The sequence below is a fragment of the Strongylocentrotus purpuratus genome, unplaced genomic scaffold (assembly GCF_000002235.5).
Source record: "Strongylocentrotus purpuratus isolate Spur 01 unplaced genomic scaffold, Spur_5.0 spur5_contig_866, whole genome shotgun sequence".
NCBI classification, from domain to species: Eukaryota; Metazoa; Echinodermata; class Echinoidea; order Camarodonta; family Strongylocentrotidae; genus Strongylocentrotus; species Strongylocentrotus purpuratus.
In genome coordinates, this window is record NW_022145575.1 from 1,942,549 (window position 1) to 1,955,668 (window position 13,120).

General features: G+C 37.5%; 1 protein-coding gene across 3 annotated transcripts in view; it reads left to right on the top strand.

Moving 5' to 3' along the window:
* The window catches only part of LOC580534 (partitioning defective 3 homolog), a 73,887-nt gene that overhangs the window by 24,424 nt on the left and 36,343 nt on the right, over positions 1–13,120 (top strand). For all 3 annotated transcript variants that reach the window (XM_030974449.1, XM_030974461.1, XM_030974455.1), the window contains exon 3: positions 3,253–3,357. In XM_030974449.1, the coding sequence (XP_030830309.1) occupies positions 3,253–3,357 (105 nt within the window). The remainder of the gene's footprint in view (positions 1–3,252; positions 3,358–13,120) is intronic.

Sequence of the window (13,120 nt, forward strand, 5' to 3'; positions counted from 1 at the left end):
ATATACACTACCTTTATGTTGGCATTACTTGTACTTGCACTTCATGTGTAGTGTAGAGTAGACCGACTGTGTGTTCTACTTGCCTACATGTTCACTGTATATATGTACACTGTATATAACAGAAATATTGTACATTTGGGTAAAATGTACAATTCTGTAGGTTAGGTCCAAGATGTAAACATTACAATAGACGTACATGTAGGCCTACACTTTACAAAGAGGCATTTACACGAGTGGGCTTTACATGTACATCACCTTTACTGCTACACATATTAATGTAGTTCTGTCATTAGCCTGGACTTGAGGCTAGAAGCGTGATTAATCACAGTCATTAGGGCACAATTTACATCAATATTGCTGATGCGCATACCAAACATGATATTCAGTAACCTATGCCATCGCTTGTGTTCAATCATACTCGCCATGTGGGTTATTCTATGCTGTCAGACTATGGAACATGAAAAGCTATACGAATGCTCATCAATCAATGGTCTTGATCGACGGCATGAAAGATACTCTCTCTCTCATCCCACACATTAAATTGGCAACCTACATGTACATGTTTGCAATTACGTGTCTGATATGATTAAAGCTATACCAATTGAAGTAAAGGAATCGTTTGGCAGTACGATCAATTCAAGTTGTCGTCGGCTCATGCCAAGTTGTCTGAATGATTTTATATATAAAGCTGATGCATGTACACAGTATATAGGCCTATGTGTTTTATTGTGTATACTATAGGGATTTGGCTTGTCATTCAAATATGTATTAAATTAAAGCAGATTATTGATTACAGTCAAGTGAATGCCACAGTAAGGTTCATTTGAGTGCATAATAAACAACCAAATTCCACTGTTTCAGTGCACGCCCATGGTACACAGTAATGGAAAACCAATACAAATTTTCTCTTGGATGCTTCAAAAGACTGGCAAAGTACATGTACTGTACATGTAATTTGTAAGAAGAAATAATTGTACAATGTAAGATTTATCTCCAGAAAATTTCAACATTTATCAATATTTCAATACCGGTAGAACATAAAAAAGATACCATCTGCATCAAGTGTAGTTTTGTAATGGTGGAGACTTGTACATACATTGTACCTCTTGTACTTTTTATTTCTACATGTACATGTATATCATGGGGGGGGGGGGGGGACAGTAAACTACTATAACAGCTACATGTAAATTAAGAACAACAATATACACATATTTTCTTCAGAGCACATTACTGTACATGTACATGTAGGCCAGGCATACTCATGTATTCACTGTCTGGATCTTAAAAAGAATAAATAATTGAAAGGCCTCGCATCTTTTGAACAACCCCTTTATTAAATATTCATCATTCGGCATCGCATGTTTTCTTCTGTGGAAAACCCCTTTATTAAATATTCATCATTCGGCATCAATGTTTCTCTTCTGAATATTTCATGTGAATCCAAATAGAGAAGTGCCTTTTCATTCATGAATGCACAGTTGCAGCAAAGATCTGTGGATGGAGGAACTCTTCTTGTGTATCAAACTAGCTGATTGCTATTTAAAACACAAGGCCTGTTTTCATCAACTCAAGTTTGTCAAATAACCCGCTATTTTAACTATCCAGATATCTTTGTGAGCCTGCAGTTGCAATTAGCGGGATATTTGGTCAAAAAAAATATTCCGAAAAACTTGGTCTTGTTTCCTAAATGTCAGGCTATTTAGGAAATAGTGGACTAATTTGCACCCCTCGAAGCTAGTTTATGATGAGCTTATCTGTCTGGTGAAAACGCAATTTCGAGCTTCAGGATAATATCCCGAGTTTAAAAACAGCAGGTTGTTTGGCAAACTCGAGCTGATGAGGACAGGCCTACAATGTCTTGCAATTGTCTGCAATCAAAATCATATACCTTCCCCTCGTCTCTCCTGAATTGGAATATTTGATTGGAGATGATTTCTCAAATTTCATTTTAATTCATAACTAAGTGGCCTGGCTTGTCCTTCATCTATTCGTATCCATGCTGCCCCCTTCTTTTCTTTGTGTCCAAAATGAGTGACTCACCGTAAAACCTGTACCGAACAAAAACCACAAGGTCTGTGTTTTTTGTAGAGTTTCTGTAAACTTAACAGGTCAATTTGATGTTGACTTAGACCTCATAATGCATCTCATTTGAGTTTATCTGCATAGAACGTCTTGCTGTAATTGTAATAGGCTCTCAGGAGGTTTGATCTTTGTGTGGAGGCCTATGAGTTGTCCATCTTGTGTACTGAGCTGTAGAACTGGAAGTTATATTTACATTTTTGTAAGTGTTATGCTTGTAAGTGGATCTGTCATGCACTGTAATGTGCACTAAAATTAATTTTGAAAATCGCTCATTTTTTTTCTTTCTCATACACCTGTACAGGCTGTAGTATGTTACAACTTGTAGTAAACTAAGCATTTTTTCCATCGACTTTGCACACATACATTTTTATACATGTAGCTCACACATCATGCATACAGTTGTCGCAACCAGTTTGTGCAACAACACAGATGGACCATTTTATTACAGAGAGAGACATAAAAGACTGGAAAAGGGTTAAAAGACTTCCCCATAGTTGATATTATTATAGGATTTAGCTTGATAATCTTCCAAGTCAAAGATCAGTGCATTTTCTTGGTCCTTGAATGAATGACCATTGATAACCTACACACTGTACTACGGGGCCAGTATTTCGTATTGTTGTACCAGTATAAAAAAGCTTTTAATAAGCTTTGTGTACTGATGCCATTCTATTCATGAAAAGATTTCCTTGTATTTTAATGCTGATGTCTGTTGTAAATTTGTTTTCTCGAATTTATTTGATTTATTCCAGCGATTGGAGCAAAATTGTAAAGAGATATAAAGGCCCTCTTTAGCAGAGTATGGGCCCAGTAATGGGGGGGGGGCACTAATATTAGGGATAGGGGCACCAGTACTGCATGTAGGAGGATAATTTGTTTTGGAGAAAAGTGTATGGTAAGTGAGTGAGAGGAGAGTCTTGGAGGGACCTCTTCCATTAAAAAAAAATCTTAGTCTCTTTTCCCCCCTCCAATTTATGTTTATATGCCAGTTGCCCCTATAGCTACATGTACACCACTATACATGTACCTCCAGTACATTGTATTAAAAATGATTGAAATGTGATTAAGATCCACGAGGAGCTACATGTAGCATAATGATTGGAAAATTCATAATACTCTATCCAAATTAGATATAATCATTAAAAAAATCATTCTCCTTTTCTTTTTCAGAGTCCCGACTACTGGGTGCACGTTCACAGCTTAGCGAGTCAGAGCGAAGGCGGTATACTGGACGTTGATGATGTCGTCTCCGATGTAGCTGACGACCGTGAGAAGGTAACAATCTAAAATGCTAAATGGAAAAATAATTAATTTTAATCATCTATCATCTATCTGAGGTGTTGTGGTCTAGTGGACACATCACTGGACCATGGATTAATGATCGAGTCCCGAGCGGCTACACTCGAGAAACTTCCCATGCGTTAAACTTTCACAAATTCTGTGAGTCTCTTGCTGACGAATACCTGAATTATGCTGATGAATTTTCACAATTTGCAGAATTTTTTTTTATTGATACATGAACAAAAATAATAATAATAATAATAATAATATGTATGAGATTTCTAAGACGCTGAATCCACTTGAAATTAAATGCTCAAGGCGCTCCTGTGAAACAAAAAGAAAAAGAAATCACGTAAAAACACCTGCATTATAAACAAAGGAACAGAGGGAAGATAGAACATACAAAAATGACAGAACAATTAATTAAATACCAAATCAAACAGAAATGTTTTTAAAGATAAAGTTGAGTTCTGGTCATGCGATTGCATTGTGAAAGAAAAGGTGTGGAGTGGATCAGAAAAAGTTGATCGTGTAGCATGGAAGTATTGGTGTGCACTACAAGGTTCTGGAGTCATCAAAATCATAATAAATTTGGCCCAGTCTTGGTAAAGTAACAAGCATTGTACATAGAAAGATACATGGGACTACACAAATGGTGTCGGGCCTACTTTATACCTTGATTTCCTTATCTTTTTATGCTCATTACTCAGCCAGTATACATTTTCTACCAAAATTGTTTGGCAAATGACATTTATTTGTAATCTTGAACATTCAGTGTGAGTTTCATTTGATTCTGTGAGAATTCATTTTCCTTTTTTCACCAGAACTCAAGTTAATCTTTAAGGTTGTGTTTAAATATGAGCTAACATTACATTACCTTTCAATTTTTTGTTTGGGTTAAAAGTCCTGTCCTTTCGCAAGATATTTTTCTAGATCACTCTCAACCCAGCTACATGTACAGTAAAATGTTAAGTGGTAGAAAAAAATTCAGTGGATCCTTGAAGGAATTTTGGGCAGCTTGGGTAAAGCTAGGTTAATATTCTGTAAGGTCATTTTGAGATGCCTTAATTAGCATCCCTTGGGATGAAATTTTGTGCATTAAAAATGTATCTGTTGCTTTTATTTTAAAAGTCACTTCTTTTGAAAATAAAAGAAGAAAGATTAAACTTTTCCAAATACATCCAGTTTGAATGAGGACATTTAAAATTTGGTGAATTTTAGGTAGTGTTTTGGGGTAAATCATAATTTTTACGCCACATGACATTTCATCTTCACATTAAAAATTAAATGAACAAAAATGCAAAGTGTTCCTATCCCATTAATGTACCCATTTAACTCGGAACAATGCTACATCACCTTTAAGTTGACATTGTTACCACTGTTTTGACATGTTCTTTCTTTGTGGGCTAAGCCTTCATGCGTAACCCCCAAACATGTTTCAACTTTCAATTTGTAGCCCAAGATTCGGCCTTGAAATCAATCCCCAAAGAATGCAATGACCTTTCATATTCGGGCCGTAAATTGCCGATTGTGATTTTTCTCTCCTCATTTTCTAGTCAAAGATCACTGCCAAGTATGTAGTATTAATGGATGATTTAGATCTTGATGAATTAGAGCAATCAACATAGGATATCATTCTGTCTTCGGCTGCGCTCCTTTTTATAGGTTACTGTGCCGTCTACGCCAGTAAAGCGGGGTAATTGGCAAAATATCTGCAATAACTCTTTTCAAATTCAACCTTTTTTCAGAATGAGAACCTACCCAGTGAAAGAAAAAGCTGATACAGGGGTCTACAGCCATCATAAATTCCATATTATGATAACGAACCTAAAATATGTGGGGCAGAACAAAACAGGGTCGACTTGATATGATTATGAGTGCTCCAAAAAGCCCACAGTAAGAAGGTGAAATAAAGCCATTTAAATCAATTTCTAAATTGTCTATTCCAATTTTGGTAAATATGAAGAAAATAGAGAGGAAAAAAAAAAAAGGTGTGTCAGAAATATTTGTGGGTTAGGTTTATGGGTGGAATTTAACACCCACGTTATCATCTGCGTTGAAACACTTCAAAATCACAGCACTTGACAATTTTCAAGATTTAGTCAGTATCTTGCCTGCAGTGTATAGATATATGATCCTTCGAGGTGTGACCTTATGTTTAATTCCTTTGACCTTTAACCCAACATGACCTCCAACCAATCAGCATCAAACTGTGACCAATTAGTGCTTTAGCTGATCTGTCAATTGGCACTGGGTCGAGCTGCCTGTAATCATGGATAATTTGAGTTATTTGACATTGCTGAGGATTGTTTACTGAAGTTTTTCTAGATGGAGCAGGAGTTCTGCAACAAACTAGTCTTGCGTAATGTGTTTGGGTATGTCAATCAAGAACTTCTTGTAAACTAACCCAAACTGGAGCCTCATATTGCCTGAGGCGACAGTTGGAGAAAAAAAAGTTAAAATTAGAAATTGGAATAGAACATAAAGACTGTTTTCTTTGTTTAATGAAAATGAATACTGTAACTTCAATTAATTTCTTTCTTAGATTCACAAAGATATCTGAATAATAACACTGTGGCCCAAATTCACAAAGGAGGTTTGTTGACAATACTGTAGGTTAATAAAAAAAAGATGTCCTTTTCCCTTCTTCCCTGGTCTGTATAATACGATGTACCTACTGTGTAGTAAGTCCATGATAATACCAGCCTGGATAATACTAAATGTTCATTTTCTGTTTCAGTCAGTATGGGGGGGGGGGGGGGGGGCGGAGAAGGAAGTAGATAAACTGCTTATGTATGCATCTTGTACAAATACCAGAGAACTCTCTTTCTGGGTAATCTGTTGAGGTAATCCTCTGTTTATCCTGGACAGGAGACAGCCAGTGATGAACTTCACCTGGCGATTTACCTGCCATTCTTCCTTAATTTATATTTACCGTAGGTGTCACATTCCTGTTTTCCCATCCTCCTAAACCTTGTTCACCTGAAGATGAATGGTTAGAGAGTTGCTTTACCCTGCCTGTTGCAGGCACACACTCTAATTTGACACTTAATTAGTATTCTATAAAGTCTTGAGCCAAGCCTAACTTTGTCATTCTCTATCTGTGTCAAATCAGAAGTACATAGGGTATATAGACTGTGGTCTGTGTAAAGTATACATGTAAAGTCTCGTAGCTCAGACCCTTTACTATGCCTTACAATTGGTTTGTGCCTTCAAACTTGCTTTGCTTCATCTTTTTCTGTGTCTTTCTTGTCAAAGAGGATGCCCTTTCTATTGCACATCAACCAACCTACATTTTACAAGGCCACGAATACCAGTCAGTTTACACTTCATATTGTCCTGTTTGCCTCTCACTTTGGTAATAATAATTCAAAGCATAGACTGTGTCCAAAATATTTGGATACACGTTGTTGCAGTTCTGTCATCACCTCGAGAAATAGCAGGAGAGGCCTGCCTGTGACCCATAGGAGACCCTCTTCTCCACCCCTGTCCAGGGATGGCAGCCTTGTCTCGTTTGTAAACAAATACTTCAAGATTCTGACAAGTTGTTTCACTTCATTACACCTTCTTGACTCCTGCCAAGACTACACACCCTCATAGCTAGCGGCCGTGTCAACTTTTTAAACTCCTTTTCATTGGCTATTAGTTTGGTTCACACAACAGTCGGTTAACTTTAAGTTTAGGTCATGGTTTTAGATTTTGATGTTATCTTGTAGTTAGGGACAATGCAGACACACTCGAACATGTAGTTACGAAACTTAAAGTTTACTCAGGACCTACATGTACAAGCCATGTTAGGCAATAAGAGACATAACTTTGTGCAGTTGATGGGGGGATCGTTGTTATTACTTCAAGGTTTTTCAAACTTGAAGTTCAAAACGGTGATGGTCCCATGTAAACATAGCTATTGAATACTTGGGTAGGTGTCCTACTTTCCATGTTCCAAGTTTTGTTTATCATTGGTCACATCCCCGCTCTAGTTTCTACATCTTCTTGAAGACCACAGAAAATGTCCGCACCTTCTGTGCTCATCAAAACTAACGAGAGCCTCCATACCGCAGAATTTCACCACAACGTGGACATTAAAGTGCATGTTTGCTTCTGATTACTAAAAAAACAGCAACGTTTGAAACATGGAATTCTATACTTGTGCAAATAGCAGAAATTTGTTGTTGTATAGGTTGTGATAAGATTTTTGGACCGCCTGAATTGTCACAAATCTGAATCTCTAATTTGCGAAGATTTCATGCTCCAAAGGTTTAGGATAAATTTTAAAAAAATATCTAAAGAAAATATATACCGGTATCTCAGTTAATCTGTTCATTGTCATTAGATGTGTTTTCATTTGAAAAATAAAGTATACTGTAGCTTTTGAAGGGTTTGTCATGAAAGTGAGTTTGTGAAATTGCATCATTCTCTGAAAATCGTTGAAACAAAAAATTGAGGATACCTTGAAAGTAGCAACCCATGTCAGCAATTTAATTTTTAAGGTTACATGTCATGCAGTTCTCAAGAGAAAATAAATTCTCTAGATAATATACTACACTATTACCACGTGGGTGTTTTTTGTACAAAAAAAAGATAAGGTGGCCTAACAGAAATAACAAAACAGATGCCCATTAACATAGCACAACTTGAGGTACAGCCCAGTCATTTGTAAACACATTAAATTGTAAACAGTGCAGTGTGCATGGATGCTTTCCCCAAACAAGCATGGCCTATGCCTTGGAGGGTAGTCCTGTCTCCACGGCCAACATCAACACTAGGGGCATTCACACTGCAAGCAAAAACTTTAGTTTTTCTCTCGTTCTAGAGTTCTGTCAGAAGTTGCCAGGCAACCACCCTTAAACACAACAAAAAACCACCTCTGGAGTGTTGTTGTTGTAAATGTTGGCCAAAACTCTGCAATGTATTTGTAGTGTAAATGCTCGCTCTCAAAACACTAGGGAATTATTCCAGTGTCTCGCGTGACTCTCCTCGCTTATGCGCTTTACAGTGCAGAGCAACGACAAGTGGTGAATGTGAGCACATCTAAAATACATAAACTAACAGACAAACAAACAATCAAACGAATGTTGATGTTTTTTTTCTTTTTCAGTAGTATAAATGGTAGTTCAAATATGTGCCGTTTATTCAGATTTTTAAAAATTTCTACAGTGTGAATGAGCCCTGCTGTGGTCTGAATGATACTTACAATTCTTAACTTGACTATTACTTCAGGTGAAATTCTATTATTTTAGCATTTCCCCCTGCAAGAGGGAGAATTGTCAAGGATTTTCATTGAAATGATGATCATTTGTCATTGGGGAAATTAGGATGCATTGTTGTTGTTGTTGTTTCATTAGACAGGGAGGTGGGAAAATGTATATATCAGATCTTCATGGGAACAAGCTGCAGATAGTGGCTTTCCTGGTGTTGTTTATAATATATCCTTATGGGGATTGGAATAGTTGCAAGCTTCTGCCTGTTCTTCTACTTCTTGGAAGTTCATGATATGATCAAAGAATCATTTTTATTACTACCCCCCCCCCCCCATGTAAGCCTAAAAATGAAGACCTTTCTGTAAAATGTACCCACCCTAAAAAAAAACAGACAAAATCTTGGAAAATAATGTTATTGTTAAGAAGGGATGGTAACTGTACTTTCAGTATTGTTTAGTGTTTACAGAATACTGTTTATATATTATGAGGAGTGTTTACAGTGTATGCCCTTTTAAAATACCTGTCTACCTTGCTTGGCAAGGTTGATGTTCTCAGTGGGTGAGGTACCTGCATGGGCCTAGACCAGTCTCAAGAGATAACACAAATATTTTATGAAAATCTTGAGGTACATGTAGATCTTCCATTCAAGCGTTAAAGTTGGTTGAATTACTTACAAGCTTACACTAGATACAGGTTGCAGATTAATGCTGAACCTATGAATCAATCATGATATACAAGGGGGAAGATATATATAGAGGCTGTGTGCATGAATGCTATGAATATTACATCCTCCTATACTGCAAGTCATCCCTTCATACCCAACACTCTTCTTGAAAGGGCACACGCACACACATATTAGGCCTGTCATCATCAGCTCGAGATTACCAAATAGCCCGCTATTACCAGGATGCTCGAAATCGCGTCTTCACCAGACCGATACGCTCATCACAAACTAGCTCGAAAAATAATCTTGAGATTGACGCATGCGCACTTCAGAGACCGACTGTACGACCAGCGTGCATTTAAGATATTACCTGCGCTGTAAAACATAAACAAGTACCGGTACTGTCCGTGCATATGCATGCCGCGCAGGTTAGAGCACGTGCTACAAGCTAGTTTATTTACAAACATAGAAAACCGGAAAACGGTGTGCATGACGGGATCAGGATATTTGACTCCGTACTTTGGTCTGTAGAAGACGGGCGCAAATTATCCAGCTATTTGGGAAATAGCGGGATATTTTGCAAACTAGACCAAGATATCTTTTGATGATTATCTCGACCAAATATCCAGTTAATGGCAACTTCGGGCTGATGAAGACGCAAATTAACTGGATAATTGCGATTGGAATAGTTGAAATAGCGGGATATTTGGCAATCTCGAGCTGATGAAGACAGGCCTACCGATATACCGGAGGGTAACTCGGCGGCGATCCACCTGCGCTGGAAGGCAATTGACTTAGTGCTTGAATAATTGGAATAATTCAAATGACCACAGAGCAAATTACCGCAGTGCGCTCTATGTGGGTCGGGAAGGCTTGGAAACGCTTATAAATATGCAACTTGTAACTGTAGTTCATCTCGATCCTATTATGTGCTTTCCATGTAAGAATTGTTATTTGGAGTATGAAGAGGGAAAAGGATATTAAGAATGTATTACGGAAGGAGGTATTAGCTCTATTTTGCATTATTTAATGAATTTCTTATCCAAAGGGCTTTCTTATAATCTATACTGGTATTGAAGTCCGATTACCCTCTATAGCGGTAACATCCTGTCTTGCTTGCTATTCCAGTTCTAATCAAAAACAAAATGCACAGGAGTTTAAGGTAAAGACCAGTTATGGTCATGCGATCGCATTGTGAAAGAAACGTGAAATCGATCAGAAAAGGTTGATCATCTAGCATCTAGCATCTGCAAGGTTCTGGAATCATCAAAATGATAAGAAGTTTGGCCCATTCTTTGTAAAGTTACAAGCACTATACACAGAAAGATGTATATGGGACTACCCTATATCTCTCACAGACCATGAGAGAAACAAATTTACCAAATATATGAATTAGTAGGCGGTTTCCCGGCAAATTTGTTATCATCATGTATTAGTCAAAACATATTCTTTCACATGATTGGTAATTACCTTGGCTTTAGCTGTGCTGCCATTGTGGCGCTCTAGCATTTCAAAGAATTAATTCCTGCCAGGTACCCATTTACATCACCTGAGTTGAGATGTCTTGTTAAAAAAAGTCTGCCACATCCAATGCTTTTGGAAGAGTTGGTGGAAGAACTGTACACTGCATACCATCATGATTCTCTGAGGATCATTTAAGATATAGATATGCTCCTAGGTAAATACTTGAGATTTGAATGAATCAGGCCGTCTTTCAATCTTCCCAGTTCCTACCAAGATATGAACACACCCAAAAAGTGCAAACATGATGTTATCTTTAAAAAAATGGTAATAATAACCTCTTCCTTATTTAAGAAGGAGGTTAGCTCACAAAACCAGCCTGTATTGGCCTACAATACCAGATTTGAGTTAAAAAAGGGCGCACAGGCTGGTTTTACGCTCCCCTTTTAAACCCAATATGGGATTGTAGGCCTATACAGCTTTCTTTCCTTGTCAATAGGCGCGTCTTCATCTTCTCGAGATTGCCAAATAGCCCGCTATTTCTGATTTGGGAAATAATCCTGAAGTTACAAATTGAGTCTTTATCAGCTCGAGATTCGACCTCGAAACTTGAAACTCGACCTTCAGAAATTAGCTAGAGATATTTTGCTCAGTGTTAGCACATAGTGCGAGTCTTCGGTCTGGTAAAGACGCACCGGACAAATAGCTGGATATTTTGCCAAAAAGTGGGATATTTTGCAAACTTGAAAATCCCGACCAAATATCCAGCTAATTGCTACTTCGGTCTGATGAAGACGCAAATTAGCTAGATAGTTGGCAATCTCAAGATAGTGAAAACAGGCCTATAGAGAAGTTTGTCCCCACAACCAATACTGGAGCCTAGGGGGAGGGGGGGGGGGGGGAGACCCCTTTTGATTACATCGATTAAACATGAATAGGTCTTGTAGGCTAACACAGTTTTATTTCTGTGTCAGAGATTTTTGAAGAAGTTTTTCCCCACAACCAATACTGGGGAAAAAACAAACAAACCCTTTTGATTATACATTGATTAAACATGAGGTCATGGGGTCAAGACCAACACTGAGACATCAACAACTGAGACAGGTCTCACCACATCGCTGATAACATCACCTGTTTGCGAAGTTCAGGGAACGTGATGTATATGATTTTGAATATTGTTTTTGTCTCAAATAAACTTAAACCATAGAAGAAAGCTTTTGCATGTAAAATATTCACAATTACCTGCCTTTAACAGGCACCCCAAAGTAAAGGTTGATGTTAGAATCACACTGTTACTTGAGTAATAAAAGGATGTCCATTTAGATCACTCTTTAGAAATATTATCGTGATAAACATAATTTTACTCGACACTAAAGTTGTTTAGCAAGACATTGATCTACTTTTGCCACACTCAACCCAGGTGATGTTAATGGGTACTTGGCAGGAATTAATTCCTTGAAACGCTAGAGCACCGTAATGGCAGCCGAGCTAAAGCCAGGGTAATAATCAGGAGCGCCAGGAGTGTCAAGTCTGACAGATATGAGCGCCATACAAGCACCCACTATTGTTATTATTATTATTGTGAAAGAAGCTGATCTTTAAAATTGAGAATCAACCACCAGCCCCTGTACCTCCTGCGCAGTTTGGCACAAATTCTCAGCCAAACTTTCCATCATCACAACCTTTTTTTATGATAAGTTTGCAAATAAAATTCCATTGGAATTCTTAATACCATTTGATACCAGTTCCCTAAAGACATCCAGCGTAGAGGCTTGATGAGTGAAGGCATTGTTTTGATAATTTGCTCCACGTCAGGAGATTCTTTTTAAAGATACGCTCCACGTAAGGAGATTTTTTTAAAGATACACCTATCAACTGTAATAAATGAGAAGCAAATGATCTAACAGAAGATTAGGCATTTGAACTATTCTTTCACCTAAATCAGGAGATTAGATATTAGAAAACAAATACTGGTAGTTGTCAAGGTGCGAAATAATGCTTGTTTTATAGAAATAAATACAAAGTGGTGTGCTGCAAATGTATGCAATATTTAGTGAGCACTTAGGAAGAATGTTTACTAAATTATAATGAAAGCATTTATATGCTGCGTAGATCTATCAAGGCACGTATTGTCTTCAACTACAATCTCAACGAGAAGGCTACAGAATATATGAGAAGGATGGAGATACGAAACAAATTATCATCTTGTGTAGATACAATGTACATCCTAGATAAACAGTCAATTTAGTTTTGAACTGTGGATGGTAAGAAGCATATTTTTCATATGTGAACAGGTTCATTTTTATCTGCATTGTACATGTATGCAAGTGTGAACAGGTTCATTTTTATCTGCATTGTACATGTATGCAAGTGTGAACAGGTTCATTTTTATCTGCATTGTACTACATGTATGCAAGTGTGAACGGGTTCA